This window comes from Balearica regulorum, chromosome 1 (genome assembly GCF_011004875.1).
Source record: "Balearica regulorum gibbericeps isolate bBalReg1 chromosome 1, bBalReg1.pri, whole genome shotgun sequence".
Taxonomy (NCBI): domain Eukaryota; kingdom Metazoa; phylum Chordata; class Aves; order Gruiformes; family Gruidae; genus Balearica; species Balearica regulorum.
The window spans coordinates 33,082,042-33,102,394 of record NC_046184.1 but is presented as its reverse complement, the minus strand read 5'-3'; the positions used below and the strand labels follow the sequence as shown (position 1 = coordinate 33,102,394).

Genomic DNA, 20,353 nt, shown 5'->3' with positions numbered 1-20,353 from the left:
AACATTGTCCTTGCGGGGAATCTTGGCCCTTGTTTTTCTGCCATATTTTGTGAAGCGTGCCATTGTGATAGCCACACTAGTGTATGTCCAAACAATCACTGAGGACTGAAAGTCACAACATTAGTGCAAATAAAAGAGTCAAACAAAAAAGTGATTCTTGTGGGTTGGTGATAAATGACAGTGTGCATTAGTCATTTACACCCCAAGATAAAAATCTAATGTTTTTATAATCTTAACTTACAGGAGAAGCACATGCATAAGCAATTTATGCAACAAAAGATTTATTCCCCATGTAATTTAGGAAAGTAAGTTCCCAATTCTGATGTCTTTTGGAACTATCTTTCTAAAAATAAAAAAATTATGAAAAATAACTGTAAGATTACCTTATATTTTAAAGGTCAGAGCAAATGAATACTTTCTATGCCAAACTTTTAAGATATATACCTATATAAGTACTATATGCACTCAAAATAATTTGAGCAAAACCCATGTAACAGTCCTCTGTAAATTGTGGCTTTTTCATTTTAAATAATTTGCTTGCTTTCCAAATGCCACCCAATTAATGGCTGTCAAATCACTAATGTTCACAGAAAAGAACAAGCTATTAAAAAAGTGTAGCCCTATCCGTCTTTAAAACGTACTGACTTTACCCTGCTCAGTGAAACAACTGCCAGAAGAAAGAAGACATCAGGCTAGGCACTGAGATACAAAATATAACAAAAAATAGAAATGTAAGAACCAGGTGACAAATACAACCTGTCACTGAAGTGTATTTGGTCACAGATGCTCCTGTATTTATACACGAATCAGTACTGCATACAAATCAGATTACAAACAGATTAAAGGATTGAACTAGGTGCACTGGCAAAACTGTATCTACAAGTTTCTGTTATATTCAGATCAGCCCTATAAGTCTGTAAAAGACGCATGGAAAAACATAAAACTGTAAATTCACACTTCAGCAGATTTTTCCTACCTACAGGTTGTCTGTGTGACAGTCTTCTGTCTGTCTACGCCAACCTCCTGAGGTCTGAAAGCTCTTGTCAGTGCAGGAGAAATGGAAACCAGCTTCCATGCCAAACATCCAGTCCCTCCTGTCACCTACCTTCCTGCCACATTTCATTTGCCACTCACCAGGGGTTTTTGCATGTTCGCTCAGTTACCACCTTCCCATCATCACATATGGTTTTATGAAACCTTTCCTTTCTGACACTGTTCTCCTTTTGCCCTACATACCTCCTGTTTTAAGCACCACTTGGATTCCTGTTTCATCTTTAAGTTTTTCAGAAGATCAGTGCTCAGACTGTATCAGGAATACTGATACAGCTGATGTGAAATCAGTGTTGGGAGTGGGGGAGTAGATGCTAGACAGTAGTTCTTTGAGCTAGGGCTATTTCTGAGTAATTTAAATTTCTGGATCTAATTATTAGGTACACGGGACTGTTCCTATTTTCATTCTGTTTCACACCAGGAAGCAGCAGGTTTCCCCAGCAGCAATACTGAAATATTCCTCTGAAATTCAAAAGATGCCTTGTTCAAGAGACAGTAGGTTATAAGAAAGAAAAACACTAAAAAGTTAAAACTTTAAGCCTCAGTGCATTGAGACAACTAAGAGAGAATTTCAACTTCCATCCTTAAAACAGTTCAAAAATAAAATCAACCACCACTGCTAAAACCACCTCTCAAGTCCACCAATGCACTTCAGTTAAAGCAAGAATAAGCTGGAGACAAAGCTGGAAAGGAGGTTCTCTCTATTTTCTAAATTAAATCCAAGTTATTAAAGCCAACAACAACAACCCCACCCCCCCCAAAAAAAAACCCCAATAACCCTCACTCCCACAGAAACTACTGCCTTTATCAAGGCTCAGATTATTCATCATTTCTGGTTTTGTCCTTCAGCTTTCTCAGGAGGTTCGCCAGTGTCAGTTCTGCTTATCTTTCCAAGCATCTTAACTTCTGACAGTTTTTTCAGTAGGCAATTTCTCATAATTAGTTCCTAATTATGTATCAAGGCCCACAAGTTTTTAGAGAGTTTCTTCTCCTCCTAATGCCTTTTCCAATCCTGTTTAGACTCATCATCTTTTGAAACTAATCTTTCTTCTTCCTAGTCTACTCAGTATTACAGTTTCCAAGTCTTCCTTCACTCTGTTGTTAAGTTGTTCTGGTTTCTCACGACAGAACAAGAAATTTTAAATCAATCACTGCTAGCAGTTGATTGAAAAAAATAACTATTTAATGGACAACTCCTTCCATTTTCACTTCATCTGACCAAGAAGTGGATCTCGTCTTTAAGTTTAGAACAGCTGGGCACTGAGTGAAATGGGTACAAACATTTTCTTTGGTTTCAACAAAGTCCAGCAATTTTACCAAGTACCTAACTACTAACCTTTTTCTCATTTAAGTCTTCCAGTCTTCTTGCCATCAAATTGTAACACCTGTAAACAATCCCCTTTTAGACTGTGTGTAAGCAAACAGTCCTTTTAGAGATCTTGCAAACTGCAACACTGCTTGATCACAAATGAAGCGCCACTACATCAAAAACTGTATGGAAGACTCCATTTATCAACGTGTTGAGTCCCCAGCATTCACCAGCTTCAAAACAATAAGCTCAGCACAGGCCAAAATCTGTTTACATTAAAAAGCGTAAGACAAAATAAATTCTCAAACGCAAAATCTTCCATAGATAGGTAGTGATAGAAAGCTAAAGGTAACTACTATCTAATGCATTCAAGTCACTCTAAGAAATACCGTACTGTTACTGGATACATGTGTCCATTTCTAGTGTTAAGTTCTGTTAAATTATTGCCCTATGAGCATTGCATATTAAATAACATTCACTTTTAATCAGCTTTTCACTAAAAAAAGCTGCTGGCAAAAAGCTGAAATGTGGTAATACACTTCCTTATTAAACTATACCTTCAGGTGCTGAAGTAAAATAAGTGAGTTGCACTGGTTTTGCATATGCAGCAGTTTGTAATTACAAACACTGCAGTGCATACCAAATAACCCATTAATGTCCATGGAAAGGGAAGAGAACATAGCTAAACAAATGGAAAGCGAAGGAGTGCAACTCCTAAAGCATGGTGACCCAAACACAAGAAAAGGAAAGTAGCTAAAGTTTTCACATCCTTTTACAAGTATCCTGCTTTAAATCAATGTATTTGTCAGGAGAATCAATGATACTATGAAGATACTGACTAAAAGTTTTTATGTTCTCCATCTTGAAGTTTCATAAACATGAAGATGCAGATTTCTAACAAACAGCTCAGATCCAGAAAATTGAAAGATCCCAGCACAAAAAAAAGAGGTAAGGCAAGTATGAACTATACAGATGCAAATAAGCATAAAACAGCTTAACTGATTTGATTTTGCAATGCTAAAAATTAAGGAGGTCTAGAATAAATATTAAAAGATAAAGGAAAAATCAGCAAGTCAGAATTAATACAGAAGAAAAAGTGCCTAAGAATTTGTAAAAAGTAATAAATGACTTGCCTTGTATTTCCTGATACAAGGAAACTAATAAACCACAAAAGGATGAAACAAGATCATAGGCAGATGATATCATTAAGTAAAGGAATTGTCATCAATTTTTCTGAGAAGCCTAAGGCAAAATACCAAAATGTTTTCTTGATTAGGAAAAAATAAATTAAAGCACTTAATTACATCTTACATTTAAATAAAATAAACATAAGCTCAGAGGAGGCATGATACATACTATGCTACCAACCAAATTAGACTGATGATGAGTCCATCATTCAGGCCTTGCCGACTGTGTATTAAGTACACAAGGTTTGAAGGACAACAGAAAAGCTAGGAGGGAACCAAAATCTACAGCTTCCCCATCTTTTACTCTCACCTGGCCTGTTACTCTTGTCTGGTCTACTCCTGTCAGAAACAAAGCATGTCTGACCTCATCCATAATCAGAAATAATCCTTTAATGTGTTTTCTAGCTACTGTTCCAGTTCCTTCAGCTTCACTTAACTTACCTACCTCTTAACTCATATTTTAATTAGGGGATTTTTTTCTAACCTGAAATGAGAAACAGCACACACAGACCAACAAGCTAATCTAAGGAAACGGTAACCCGTTTCCCTGGCTCAGCTAAAGTCAAAAGAAAAGGTACATCCAAGGCCAGCTTCAACAGTCTCCTTCATTCCTGCCTGGATTCCCATTAGTCCAATTTATTCATTTACTTATTTTACTACAACTGCTACAACATCAATGTTTAATCTAACATATCCAGAACTTATAAAACTTTTCTGATGTACTTACCACAGTTTCTCATTAGCTTATTCCTAGCCAAGATGTGGAGGCTACCTCATACTTACACCTCTTTCACCTTTACACTATTGAAGAGCTGTAAAACAATTTTGTTTGAAGCAAAACAACACTAGCAATGGACACAGAACGGGTTGTGGCAGAGAGGAAGGCATGCAGTATACTTCCATACATGACAGAAAATGTAACTATTTTATCATGGCAGAAATGCCTGTATATTTTTTTATGGTCTGATATTAAACCAAAAACTTAATCTTAACTAAGTCCTTGCAACGTACAAGAGATATGACAAAGCAGGAGAACAAGAAGCAGTTCTTCTGAAACTACACACACTACAACTGCTAAAACCTAACTGTTTTTCTTACTTAACTGCAACTTCTAGGCCAGAGATTTAATTAACCTAAAAAAGAAAAGCATTTAGCAGATGTGAAAACAACATCTGGACAGCATGTTGACCCAGTCACATGCCCATTTTTACTTCTCTCTATGCACTTTCTATGAGGTTTCAAATGCAAGCTTTAGAAAAATTACCGATTTTCAGCATCTTCCAGCAAGAAGGCTGTCCAGTTAGGGTAATAGTTCATTAATACGACTGAGGGCTGCTAACAAGTGATATTAATTTAGAAAGTCAAGTAAACAAGCAATTAATCCAAATGTTTGAACACTTAAAAATATTATTCTGCTGAACATTTTAAAAGTATTGTTGAATTGAAAGCATCCAGTCAGTCAGTAATTCCATGAAGAAAAAAAAAAAACACATTCATGAATGCATTCATTCCTATGCTTCCTTCTTAGATGCCAGAGCTCTGTGGTAATAGACACATTGAAGCCTGAGTGTCAAATCTCATTCAGAAACTTGGAGATTTGATTTTTTGCCAAAATCAAGGAAGGTACTTGGCTCAATTTGTGTTCAGAAAATGATAGATTTTCAGAGGTAACTCGTGTCCCTTCAGCTTGCATACGCAACATTTAAGAAACTGGACACATAATAATGGACTAATTAATACAGTGTTGCAGACTTGATGTCTAGACAAGATAAGACATTTCAAGAATCCCTGCTACTCACGCTCATAAAGGAACAACAAAGAGATAGCCTTTTGGGTAACACCAACGCTGAATTGCTCCAATTGTGAATTTAACACCAGGGACATATTTGTCATCACTCTTGGAAAAATACACACTTCAGCACATTATGTGCTAAAAGCATAAGCTGATCTTTAACTATATAAAAACAGAAACTAAACAAATCCAAAACAATACTTTAATGTATATTGCATGTTATTAAATGCAAAAAATATAAGAAGTGCATGAAATCGTTGTATCAGCAACCTATGAATATTCATTGACCTTGACACACCAATGCAAAATTCTCCGCTACAATATTACAAAGTACCCAGATCAGTTTTTAAACACCTATTTAATGGGCTTCTACCCCACCATGCTCAGACAACATATAAAACCATATTTCATAATTACAACTGTGGAGGAAAGAGGCAAAGGCATGGTCAAAGGCATAAGGAAACACCTAGTTCCAAACCCCCTCCACTAAAACAACCAAAAAACCAAAAACAACCAAGCCAAAACAAAAAAACTCCCCAGAAAGCTAATTACCTCACTATTTGTGTTTTTAAAAACTCTCCAAAGTTTCTGATTGCTTACAAATAGAACATCAAAAGCCACATCATGGGTCTAGACCCTACTTCACAGAACATATTAAAATGAGACACATATTAATGCTGCAGAATTTTCATTCACTGGAAAAAGGCACAAAGATGGAAAAGAAGATACACCAGGATGGAAGGATCAGATTTCCCTGGTACCTGCCATGTGGAAGCGCCAGGAAAGATGTGTTCTACCAACCACAAAGTGGCACAGCCAGAGGGTCCCAGGAACTCAAGCCTTCCCTGAGAGCAGCTGAGCTCATTCCAGGCAGAGCAGGTCCCCACAGGCAGTGCGGCCAGCCAAAAGCAGGGGACCACAGCAAGGAGCTGGGACTCTGCAGTTCAAGGATGGGGACAGGAAACTGCCAAGAGGAACAGGGAGCAGAAACAGTGTCCTTGGTGGAAAGAAAGCGTGTTCTGAATGGAGAACAGCATATGCAGGACTGTAACAGCAGTTGAGCTCAGAGAAAGAGCAGTGAAACACTGAAATAGGCTGTCCAGGGGAACAGTGGAGTCTCCACCACTGGAAATACTGAGGACTTGATGGAGCTCTGAATGACCTGATCTAAGGTCCTGTTTCAAGAGAAGATTGGCCCAGGTGAGGTCTCATCCAACCTAGACATTTCTATGATACTGTCACTATGCCTGTCATTTCAGAGATAAGACCAGAGATCTCCAGGACCTGCGGTCCTGGTTCTGCAGTGTTCTCAAGTGCCTGTGCATCTTCAACGATGTTCTTCCTTCCCAAGTAATATTGGCAGACTTCAAATGCAACATATGCTTTGGAGTTTTTCTAGTTTGGGAGTCACACAGATAATTCTTGGCTCTCTTCAAACACTGTCTGGATTTTTCTGAGTCTTTACCCATGAGCACAACTTCTGTTCTCTCTTTATGTCAGCTTTAGTTAAAATTTGAAAAGCAACTGTAGGCTTTTAAACCATGGTCACTAAATAGCAACCAGCAACTAGCACTTGTTTGACAATTTTTGTCCTGTCATAGTCAGCATATAAAAAATTCTATTTTTCTTCAAATTACATGATTTTACATGAATGCTTGCAGTAAGTCCCCCATCAAATGATATACAAATATTTTGTTGATGAGCCAGAGCAACCATTTACAATCATGTTCCATTTCAAATTCTGAATTTGGTGATTGTGTTATTGTAACTTAGAGGAAAGGTAGAGGGAACTTTACAGAAGAGTGATGTAAGTCACACATAAGATATGGAGATGGACTTATTTAAACAGAACACCTGTATGAATATTTAATTCAATTGCTTAAGGGATTTTTTCAGCGTTGTTTTTTCTTAAGAGAAATAACAGACTATATCACAAGCTGCTGCCCCCCCTTCTTCTGCCCAGGGCATCAGGCTGCCTGTTTCTCTGCTGTACAGCAATGAATTTGCTCATTGCAACACACTGTTCGTGTTCTGTCAGCACCGTTTTTTGCCTCTGGGTTTACCTGAAATAATACCATACTATGAAGTAAAAGTACATGTTTGGAAATTTTTGCTCTTTTTCCTGGTTGCAGCTTTGCAGTCAGATAGATATGGAGAGAACAAAGCAAAGAGGGCTTTATCAGGAGGCTGGAACAGCAAAAATACCTGAGAATCAGCATGAGAATAAATATGAAAAGCAACCATCACTAGATCTGGTGCTCCAAGAGAGAGCAGAAAACCTTTGCAGACAGAAGCAGAAGTGGTCTGATGGGTCAAGCCTTCCAATCAAGCCTCACTTTCTCAAACAGTACCTGGACCCTCACCAATTCTTAAACTCATACCCAGTGGCACAAGAAGTTATTACTACCTTGTCTGATTTATTTATTTATTTGAAATACTTCAATAGCTGTCCAGTGAAGACTGAAAACCAATCCGTCAGGAATCTTACTTTGTAGAAGGATTACCAGCTTCACCATTTTTGCAGCATCTCTTTGCAATAAGTATTTTATTTTAGTAATCCTTCCACAAAATTACTTTCTGGAAATACATTAGAACCAGGTATTCAGAAGCTATTTTAAACACTGAATGAAATTGAACTGGAAAAGAGTCCACAGTACAAAAAATTTTTCTGCTGTTATTTGAGTCTTCAAGACAAATAATCAGAAACAAATTATATAAGCTTTTTTTAAAATGTATGCTATATTTCATTATCAAGTCAGTCTTCCTATTCTTAAAGTATTACAGCCTACAGTTCACTTTTAAGATTTAAATGTCACATCTATATAAACAATACAGCATGACTAGCAATAGTATTACATTTGCATGTTAAGGACTAATTTTACTGTGCAAAAACCAGAAACATACTTTCAGTTAAACAGTAGTAAAACCTGTATAAATTATATTGAGAAGTTCATCCAAAGAACCTTTAGTGAGCAGTTCACCACAGGACTGCAAATTTAGTTTCAATTCCATTCTTTGCTCCCTCTCTCATTCCTTGTCTTTCACAAGGCTGAGAACTCAAGCCACATAGAATTAAACCAAATTTACTTTTAGATGCTGACAACTCAAAGTCAACAGAACAGTGTACAAAGTTCTACAGAGAGACTGCTTCCACATACAGTAGGAAGGTTCGCAGTGTTTTACAATTATGAAAATCATCAGTATTATCATAACAATAAGTTCTCTGGATTTTTAATTGCTGAAGAGAAGTTACTTTGAAACATTTATCTGAAAAACACACAAGTAATTTTACAGTCTTACGTTTAAATGATAAAATAAATATCTTGTCTAGCTCTCAACAAGTTCACAGTACCTGATTTTATAAAAAAAATAAGAATCTTGTTCAGTTTAATAAAATGTATTGAAGATGCTTCCAGTATCATTCTAAAATCTTATTTTAATTCTACAGAAGCTGACAGCTCCAATATACAAATCAACAACAGGAAAAACTGGTTCTATGAAATCCCAATCTTTTGAAGTTATTCCTCAGACTTTTCTGAGCTAAGTTCCTAAAAGTATTCTGTTTTACAGAACATAATCTAGATTTCCTTAGAGATAAGGGCAAACTCTACCAAACATAATAAGATTAGATTGTATCGAAAACAACAGTTGGATTTTATGCCCAAATTTTCATCTGTCTTCATTATAAGCCTGTCCCTAGGACTGAGGGGTAGATCTTCATGGGAAATAAACCAACCACAGATTCACCAGCATCAGGCTAAATAATCACAATTGCTATTTTTTTAAAATATGCTCCTTTTTTTTTTTTTCAGTTTTTCATTTTTAAATAGTCACAAGTTTATGCATTTGGTAGTAGCTGATTTAGGTCAAGTACAACCTGGTGATCAGACACAGAGGGAGAAAAACTGCATCGTGACCCTCATAGTTACAGCATGGTCTGGTTAACTCCAGCCAGACCCAGCAGACATGCAAAGCCATGCTCACCAGGAACATGATTATGCAAAGCCAACATTTTAAAAAAATAATAAAAAGAAACAAAAATAATTGAGTAGAAAGTTGTTTTTCAAGTGTCAAGAAAAAAGGAACAGCAGCATTACAGTACAGGAAATGGGCTCACAGGCAACAGAACAAAGGCCACTAGAATTAAGATGGAAAACGAAGACTTCGAATAAGCTTATCTTGAACAAGACCAGAGACTTATTTTCTTGAAGATGTTATTATGAGATAATCACGAGGGGGAAAAGTGATCTATATTTCCTTTCCACCCATCCCAGGCATACACTGAAAACACTGTAAATCAGAGCAAGTTTGAAGAAAGTCATCTCTTTCTCCCACCCAAATTACAATCTTTAAATGCAACTTCCAGACTTGGGCACAGCTGCATTTACGTCAGAAAAACTTCCAAACTCTCCATTTAAAGTAACAAAAAATACAGTAATAAAACACTGATTGTTTATCACAAATGAAATAGGTTATTGTAGGTAATTTCCTCACTGTGAAGTGACATATTAAAGACTAATACATGAATAAACTTCCATTGAACTTCCTCAGAAACTCAATGTTACAAGACTAATAGAAATCTTGTTTTGTATTAAATTAATTCCCAAGCACTCAACATAAAAAACCCACAAATTTTGAACACAGTATCTCTCACTCGTCCAGATATAAAACACTGTAGTCAAAGCAAAACTTAAAGATTCTTAATCTTCAGAGAATGACAAAGGCACAGAGATTCAAAGCTGCTTTAAAAAAAACAAACACAAAACCCCAACAAAACACCACCACCACCACCACAAAAACCCACCAAAAAGACAGACAAAAAACCCCCAAACAAAACCAACAGGCAGCTTCCAGTGTTCAATCTGAAACTGTACATATTTAAGGAAATTACAGGAAATTTGATTAAGGAAATTACAGGAAATTTGATCTCACATAAAATCTTAGTTTTTAATTACAATCAAAATTATCTGTATTATATTTGATTTTAAAACAATTATTCATAGTCATTTTCTTGACTTACAAAATAGCAGGTGTTGCACATAAGTTACAGAAAACTACCACTAATTCCCACGTGCAGATCAATGCCATGCTTCTCCAGTAATGTACAGAATTAAATAGATAGTGATGTTATCATCACATCAGCTCAAGAAATTCGATTACATTCATATTATGCTCCAAGAAGGAGGAAAAAAATAAATCAACATATTTCTAGCAGATCAAGCCATTACGCAGGTACTGTATCAATGACAAGATTCTAAGAGGACTCACCTGTTCGATCTCCTTCGTCTTAGTCGCAATTGCTTTTGAGCGGCCAAGAAGCTGGCCATCCTCATATAATTCTGTACTATCCGTTATATTTGTTTCTGTTTCCTCTGTTTGTTCGGCATATAATGCAGCTGAGGAGCTAGCCTTAAAAAAAAATTTAAAAAATTCAGAGTTTTGAGAGCAAAATAAGAACCTCAAAATGCGAGAGCAAAAATAAAAACCCTAATACAGTCATTCAGATATGACTTTGCTTATCAAGATGATTAGTGAAGTATTATTGCTACAATCTAACAGATATAGAAATATGGATTTTAAACATGTAGAAAACATGGCATGATAAAAAAATCTGTAACAGTCTTAACTGTGTAAAGACAACATCAGATAACCTTTACTTGCCCTTCTGCTGAGAAGGAACTTGTATATGTGATATTTATAACACTAGCTAGCAAGAAATCCACAATGAAAGTGGGATTAGTTTTCTGGGAAAGGATAAAAGTAACAAATCAAAGGTAAATAGGCATTCACAATATCAAAATGCTGACAGAAAGAACTCTTGCAGCATTCAGGGTCACAGTTTTAATATTAAAGGAAGAGAGATACCTATTTCTAGCAAAAGCAAACACATGCTTAGAGGATTCCTGATAATGTCAGAAATCTTACTGAAGTACCAAAATTGTATAAGCTTCCCTCTAAAACAGAAATTAAGACTGTATCCCTGCCCCAAAGAAAACAGACTGCCAGTCCAAGGAGTCTATATAGAAGATGTAAAAAGAGAAGAAATTACTACTGCATATTGAAATCCAATACTATGGAATAGATTTGTAGAGTACTAAAATATTTTTTTAAAAATAAGATTTGACAATTGAAGAAATATTTTATACTATTCAAAAATAAAGAGGCAGAGAATCTTAAGACTTAACTAATGTGAAATAGAAAAGCATTAGACCAAAAAAAAAAAAAAGTATAAATGGTCCTACGAGCATCTGCTCAAAACTTAGCAACAATATAAACCATTAAGATTGCATCCCAAATCTTGTTACTAAAGTAAATCATGAAATGCGCGAGAGGGATTAAAGGCTGCTAAAAAGTTCAGTGCAACATGAAGTTCAACTATTAAACACTATGTAAGATAAACTGGAAAAAGTTAAATGTATTGGAATTCATACGCAACAGCCTATTAATCAAGGTGACACATATCCTTTCTTCTAGGACTCAGAATGAGATGCCTCACCTCCTTCATTAGCATTCCTCTAGCACATTTTCTTAGTCAATAAATCATCTCTGGCTCTGCCATAATCAACTGCCATTGTTTCATTTTGAATCTTTTTTTTTCTTTTTTTTCCACACTGCAATTTTCTCTGAGGCACAGAGGAAGCTTTAAACAACTCTTCCCTCTGTGTCCCACTCTGTTCTTTCCTCCCTTGCATTACCTTCCCCTCATCAAGAACAGGAGTGACATTTCTCTTCACTGTCACTCTCCCGAACCTCTCAGAAATGTCCATCCATATGTTCTCCTCCTTATGGCATTCATGCTTGGATCAGTTTGCTCCTTTTTCCTCACTCTATGCCTTCTCCCTTTTTTTTAATTTCTTTTTCCTGCAGGGAAATGAACGGTGTATTTATCCAATTGGATCTTCCTGTCCAGCACTAAGAAGCTGTTGATGCATGTGGCCACTGCACCAATAGACATGACTTAAGAGTTCAGATAAATACGGATCCAGTGAGTTTATTTCTCTAATCTAGCCCTTCAACTCCACAAATGTGAAATACAAGGAGGAAATTCAATGGTTTGTTTTCCCTCAAATTATTTACAAACAAATATAAAATAAAACCCCATTAATTATAAAGTTTAAGACACATGACTCTGTAAAGTAGGTACTATTTTGGTTTTGTAAGAGTGCCTCTAAAGTTGAAGAGAAGGACTGATGAAATGATCACAGGATTAAACTAGACTATTTTTACAAGAATGTTACATGACATTTGGTTTGTTTTAAATGACAAAAGATGTCACCTTGTGCATCAAAAGGTGCTAGGTAAAAGACACCTTCTTTACTAGAGCATTTCTGCCTTCTCTTTGCCAGAAATCACTGCCTACCAATCTTATCAGCCTCGGCTAATTGAATTTGAAAACCTTACAAATCATGTATCGTCAGTCTTTATATGACTAAAAAGACACATAATACACCTGTCAATCTGATCATGACAGAAAGGCAGGAAAGCTGCAAAAGTAGTTCAGGTGTGTAAGATGACAAGGGGTCTCCCAGAAGCCCAGTCCTTTCTGGAATGGTGCTGGGCTGAACGCTGAGGTGGTCTGAGAGCACCTAGAAACATTCACATCAGCAATCCCTACTAACTTGCATTCTCTCTCAGTTGGGGATTCAGGTTATCAACCAGGTCCCATATTTGCACTAACACACGATCCACAGCTGAGCTGTCCAAGAACAAGAGGTCTGCCAGTCCCTCGCCCATCTCGCTGCACAAACACTTGCCAGATTAACTTCAGTAATGAATACTAAACTACTTACCTTTCTCTAGAGGATATTAATGAACGCTTGCAGAGCCTGCTCTGCTAGCAGATCAGTAAAAAATTATTACATCTGAAAGACTGGCAGCAACAAATGCATCTTCTACTAACATAACAGAATCCAAAAAGACTACCTATCCAAGGGCAGCATAACAAAACAAAGACCGAGAAGGGCTATAATCACACTTCAGTGTAGCAAAGGGTAGAAGACAAGGAGGGGCAAGAACAGATGGGTATAAACTGACAACTAATGTTGAGTATTTATGAAATAAAAGTTCTGGAAAAAAGATAAATCTACCAACTGCAGTAGCAAGGCAAAAGCTTAATTTCTGAGATAAAGAAGGAATGCTTTCTGAAACGGAATGCATGCCATGGCAGGCTGCCATGGCATGGAACTCAACTCAATAAACCAGAGTTTCTCTTTTAGTCTTATGTTTTATCTGTAAACTCACATTTTGACTCAGAAGTCCCTTCCTAATTTTAGGGAGCTCAGTAGGCATACAAACTTATACCAGTGAGAGAGTTCCTTGGAGAATCCAGAGCTCCCCCCCGCCCCAGCCCAGGGAGAGCTGGAGCCTTGTTTTGTCAGTTGTAGCTCAACATTAATTTAAATCATACTAACAAAATCTACTATGTTTTTCTGTATTTTTTTAAATAACAAAAAATAAAAAAGGAAAAAAAGAATCACAAAACACAAGGCTTTATCGTCCCTCCTGCTCTCTTTCAAGAAGCATTTAATAGCATAGATAGACAAATTCAGGGGTAAATTACAAAATGTGCCTTTCAGAAGAGTGCAGAAAAACAAAAGCCTACTGTTGTAACACTTTAAAATAAATTGATTAACGTTCCTGTCTTACATCGTATTCTGTTATTTCAGGTAAATTGCTTTCATCGGCCTTTTCTGACTTTTCAGCTGCCCACTTGCTTGCTGCTTCTGCAAGTTCCTTTTCCGACAGTCTGTTGCTCTTATCCAAGGCCTATAGAAAAACATGAAGGTTTAACATGAAATATATTTACAGTTGGCAAAACATCTTCAAAACTAAAATAAAGTTATTCTGATCCCCAAAACATTTTAAAATAGGAAATAAGGAAGCTAATCTATTTCAGTTGCTAACTGATTTCTTTAAAAAGAAAAATGGGTGGGGAGAGAACAAAAAGAGAAAAAAAAAGAGAGAGAGGAGAAAAAAGATATATCAATGAAGTTCAGTAAAATGTTTAAAAAAGCACCACGCTTTCAGAATCAGTTTTATTAAATTCACAAGACAGAGATAGCAGAAAACCAGTTGAGTTTAAAGAGACATGGATCAAATGGGAACTAAGAAGTCAGATACAAGTGTGGAGTGATCTAATAATTCAATGTGATTTTCAGAGATAAAAGGTTGTAACAATTATAAACTAAACACTATGTATGGTATAAAACCTGAGCTAATTAGGGACAAAAAGTATTTTATACATACTTTAAATGATCAGACCTGCTTCCATTAAAATTCTTTTTTTTTTTTTTTATTTGGGGGGGAACATTCATCATTTATAATAGAGTCAGTCATGGCTTTATGGCCTTTTCATCTACCTTTTCAGATGGAAACACTCATATAAATAATATTTAAAAATTGATTTGTCTCTAAGAACATGACTTGGCTTTTACTAACAGAGCAACAAACAAACAACAACAAATACCCACCTACAAAAACCAGTTTAAGAATAGCTAGCTTTAGAAATCTTGTTACCACTATGTGGGTAACTCATTTGTATCAACTGTCTGTATAGAAGCATCAATTCAAGAATCTATACAACTCTAGTATTAAAAACTGCAACACCGAGATGAATACCTAAAAAAAAAAAAAAAGAAAAAAAAAGGCAAAAATCCTACTGCCTGAAAAACGTTGTCACAATTTTTACCCAATGCCTGTTCCATCTTGGCAAACAGATGGACAAAAAAAAAGCAAACAAAAAAACCCACAAGACTTCCCCCCCCCCCCCCCGTTATCATTAATTCATTCCAAGTTACTTAAATCGCCAGAGGAAGCAAATACCGTGACCTGTTATAAGACTGTTTCATCTTCAGACCTTTTGTGCTTACCTCAAGTAAAGTATTATCCAAACATCTCTTTGTGCTGTAGAGTGGCATAAGTACACAATTCACAGAACCCTTCCTGGATTCTGTGTCATAAAGACACCACCTTTATCTGAATCCAGAAGAGAAGTGCAACACAATGTTCAAATAGGAATCCCTCTTTTCTATAATCGTAAATTATCAAATTATAACCAGCAAAGCCAGGAGGCGACAAAATTCGAGATAAAAGGGTACAAAGATGGTTCTTAAAAGAAAGGGGTAATATAATTCACAGAATAATCAGCCCAGCTCACCTTTCCAAACTACACAATTATTCGTACACTAGTCTCACTACAAACTGTCTGCTGCCAAGTTGTTTCCCCCCCCCCAATGTTCTTATTCCCCACAGTATGCCTGACTTATCTTTAACCTAACTTTTCTCTAGCTGCCAAAAAATCTGTACTGCGGTTCTGTTATGAATCTCTCCCTTTGCTCAAATGTAGCTCTGGCCAATACTAACAAAAAGAAAAGATCAGTATCTTTGTCATGAACAATCAGCTTTGCATAAAATGAAGATTAATAAAATGTCACATGACCTCCAATATTTCCACACGCCATAAGCAGAAACTAATCACTCTAGTATCTACTGGAAGACAGCAAAAAAATCTGTTTAATTTAATCTCACTAAATTTAATTCTATAGGTCACATGTCAATAAATATATATTTAAAAACCCTGAGTGCATTTTATGCAATAAAGTAATGATATATCCACACGTACATTACAAGAGAAAGAACAGGAACATTTCTCAGAGGAAAATATCTGCAGCCATTTCGGCTGCAAACTTGCAAGAAATGAACCACCTAGTATATCTCATTAAAAAAACTAACAACAAACTTCCCCCCTGCCTCAAAAAAAAGAGGTGTCTTTTCTTCTTTTTTCACCTTATGCATAACATAAGAACAGCAAAAACCTGTCAGTTTTCTGCTATCTTTGCTGAGAAGCTTTCCCTATCTCACACATCTGCCTTTTGCTCTAATTATGTTGGATACAGCCTCCAAGGCTTGTAGTCCAGACAGCTATTAAAAAAAAAACATAAAAGATTTCATGCTGTAGTCAATTAAACAGGTGGTTAAGATCAGATAACACCAACATGTATTAATTCACATGCATGAATATGTAAAAAAATGAATAAGATAGATAAGAATAACTTTTCAGATTTGCATATAGTTACTACAGTGAAAAGAGATATTGCTGCAGAAGCATATACCTTTGTAAGTATTTCAAAGCTAAGTTATAACTTAGAGCACTGAAAATTATCTCCTTTAATCTATAAAGTATGTAACTCATTTCTCAAGCCTAAGTAGATTGTAAGACCCTGGCCCTAGAGATGTTCATCATGTTTTGCAAAGACTTGTTCTGATGATATTTCTATGTCAGTGAAGCACTATTATAACTTAACTGGTCAGTCTAATCCAGCCATTACCCCAAGAGGCTCCGCTGACACAGGACAATACATTAAAAGCAGATTTTGGGACTTCAAGAGAAAAGCAATAAAAGGTCACTGAAGTACTTCCATTTCTGCAGCTGATGCATGCCCAATAAATATTTGTGTTGTCTGGGGAAATGATTTCCATCAAACAGAAAGTTTTGTTTTGTGTAGCTTATGTTAAGTGGCTGTCTGCTGCCAGCAGATATATGCAAACTGCTGGCAAAAAATCCAATACAGACAGCATAGATCAGACCTGACTGAAGAAGAAAGCAAAACATTTAAAGAATACTTTATAGTTCAAGCTCACAATGCATATTAATACAAGAGCAAGAGATTTTGCAATGCTTCCTTGTTCTCAAAGGTTTGTATTAAGCAAGGATTTAGTATTAAGCTGTAGTGTTCTGAGTCTATAAGCAAAATAGGTGAACTAATTATGAAGTTTGTTTTATAATCCAAAGCAGCATAACTTGTGCATAACAGCTTTTATCTGACTTTCCTTATTTACACTGCTGAAAATGTATCACTTGCCTCCCCCCTTAAGGACATTGGCATTTAGAACTGCTGTGCTAGGCATTAGCTAAAAGAGCTGCATAAGGGAAAAGTACTTAGAATGATGTAGCACAACCAAAGCGTGATTTTTTCCCCACCTAATTATTTCCTTCAGTCTCACCTTCTCACAACAAAAAGCACCTTTCTTTCTGCCAATTTTTGTTTTTGTCTAAGCACTCCACTGCTTTTATTAAAAGACCTCGAGAACCAGGCTAGTACACCATGCCACTTAGGGCAAATGCTACTTTTTAATAGGACCTTATTCACTTAGAACAATATAATATATTCACTTAGAACAATATAATACATTGTTTCTTTATTTCTCATTAAAGTATTTCTCAAAAATTTAGAGACAATACCCCTGTGGAAATGTTCGTTTTAACCTCAAATACAATTTACAGGCAAGCAGTCTGTGATGTGAAAATGTTTTTGCTGCCACAGGACAGCCAGAACAATATTGAATGCTGATTGTTCATTAGTGTTTATTAGCCTGTCTGTTTAACTAATTAGCAAGATTATGTAGTTGATACTCAGCCCACAAGATTTTTTTGAAGGGAAATTAAACAGCATCATTTAGAACATAAAATGGCATTTACCAAAACTATCTTGCAACGTGGCTCCCTTCCCAAGCAAACGCTATCATTCTTGCCACATCCTCGAGCAGCCCTGCTTCCAAGTCAACACTGCTATTCACATTATCTTCACAGTCAGTCACACACTTCACCACAGTTTCCAAATCCCGTCCCAGCTTAGGAATCACTATAGGATGGAGTTCAGTGCAAGTACAGGCTTGTCCAATTGCTCTGATGCTCCTAAAAACTGCTTCCCCATTTTCTTCCTTGCCATTCCTTTTCTAACACACTCTGGACTTTGGAAAATTAATTCTAAATCCATATAAAACTCCCTTTCTCCTAAAATGAGACAGTGAATACAGAATGAAAAGGTTTGTTGGTGTCATTAGACACACAGCATCATCAGCACTTTCCTGCCAGATAAGGGAAATCTATCCTCTGCTGGATTGCAGAGCAATTCCAGGTGCTCCTTTCCCTAAAAGCTGCATACTGTATCTCCTTCCAACTGAGGAAAAAAATCCAACAACAGCGAGCAATCTGAAACCATGGTGAGAAGTACTCAAAAAGTCACCTTTGATGAGGGTACTGCTGTGGAGCCTGAAGGTGATGCATCTCTTGATGTTTTCAGTGATTGAACTGATGTCCTCTCTTTACCTACAATTAAGAAAAAAATAATGACCGTAAAATTATATTAAAGATGTGTTATAAATATATTTATTGGCCTAGAAAAATTGCAGTAACATTCACTCAAGTCAGACATGAAATGTACACGCTCCACCATCTCATAAATATTGGTAACACTTTCTTCTCTTTACAGAGAGAGATGTAGCTATATTATTTCACGTATTTAGGAAAACCCATTGTCCTTTTTTTCAACATTAACTGAAAGGGCGTATCAATATAATTTGGCAAGATGATGTGGGTTTACTTTTTAATATTCCTATAATAATAGAAACGGGTGAAATATTAGACACCAGTCAATCACTCCAGGAAACAAGGCAGTGTAGGAACTGGTTTAGCAGGCCACAGTATGTTGAAAAGCCCTGCCATGGGAAACAGTCCTGTACTGAATCAACCACAGGCTAGATAGATGCTCTTTGTATTATCAGCGTTTTTCTTGTAAGAGTTAAAATCGGCAAAATGACAATTCAAATTCAGTGTGCTAATCACCATCTGCGGAGAGCCTTGCCACAGACTGGTTACAGGCAGACCGCGGGAGCAGAACTAGTTGCAGTGTAAACTACTAGCTTTCAACCTGTGATCCACGGATTACATCTACGGGATCTGCAAAAGTAAATACGAAAAGCAGATGTGTTGTCAGTAGGCCTGAATTAACAAGGCTATTCACACTCACTGGGAAATGGTTGACTGTTCACAAATGGAAAACAATATAGGCTTATCTTGGCTTCCACTAAATTTGTATCAATACAATTAAGACCAGAATGAATTTAAAAGTCCATCAAATACTTATAAAATTGGGATATAAATTATTTTAGTAGAACTACAAACAAATATGGCTTTAATTTAATGAGTCAAAGCAATAAAGAGCAAACATGGTATCTTACTCCTAATAGCTGAGCTATTTTCTTTTTTTACTCAATGCCATAAAATAAGACTGCATCATATTGTGTATTTTATAATACCACTACCTACACAAAAATGTAAGGAAAAGTCTATGCAAAATCTATACTTTTAACAATAGGAAATATTTAAGGGGTATTTGAAAAGTTGGTCTTCTATTCTTTCCCCACATTTTCATACCATATGTATAGTGCAGACTTAACACAAAGCAAAGATCAAACACCTGCTCATCTCTGCACATTGTTAGGGACAAGTGAGTTACTGCTACGATGTTGAAGGCCTACTAATCCATGCCAAAATCTTCAGAGCTACTGATGGATCTTTCAAAAATGCTGCTGAAAATAGTTGGGGAAGTGACTCTGGCAAAAGCAAACGTTCCTAATTGCACTTTAACCCTCAATTTGAGGACGATGCTAAATGGAGAGCATACTTAAAAACACAGCAAACAGCCTTATTTAAGAATTTCTAGTAGCCATAAAACAAAAGATGAATTATGAATTACCTTTAAAAAAACCCCCTATTTAACAATAAAAAGAAATAGCAAAGAGAAAAAACTATGAAAAATTAGAAGTTCCTATAAAGACAAAGTATATGACAAAACTAAAAACATGAAGATAGAAATAACCATGCCTTTAGTCTGTCACACTCCCCAAAGCACAGAATGTCTCCCGTGATACCACCATGTAACGCAGGAGTTTTGCCTTTCAGCTCCATGGAAATTTACAGACTACTCTTAACTCTGCCTCCTACATGCCTCCTTCTGGATTCTTTAAAGATTATCTCAGTTGAGTGGATTATATGTTTGCGCTTGAATAGATGAAATAAGTTGATACGAGTGGCAGTAAATTATTCAAAGCTAAGCAGAAAGAGAAACCAACATTTAATTTGGAGCCGTTATTAAGAGGCCATTTTTTCTGAATGCGTGTGGCTATTCTGAACCCACAAGTCCTACCTGTACAATCAAACATGATGCTTTCCAA

General features: G+C 36.3%; 1 protein-coding gene across 10 annotated transcripts in view; it reads right to left on the bottom strand.

Annotated features, from left to right (window-relative positions):
* The window catches only part of PPHLN1 (periphilin 1), a 77,572-nt gene that overhangs the window by 25,157 nt on the left and 32,062 nt on the right, over positions 1 to 20,353 (bottom strand). For all 10 annotated transcript variants that reach the window (XM_075744871.1, XM_075744897.1, XM_075744906.1 and 7 more), the window contains 3 exons: positions 18,364 to 18,446; positions 13,985 to 14,104; positions 10,607 to 10,747 (listed from right to left, as the gene is read on the bottom strand). In XM_075744871.1, the coding sequence (XP_075600986.1) occupies positions 10,607 to 10,747; positions 13,985 to 14,104; positions 18,364 to 18,446 (344 nt within the window). The remainder of the gene's footprint in view (positions 1 to 10,606; positions 10,748 to 13,984; positions 14,105 to 18,363; positions 18,447 to 20,353) is intronic.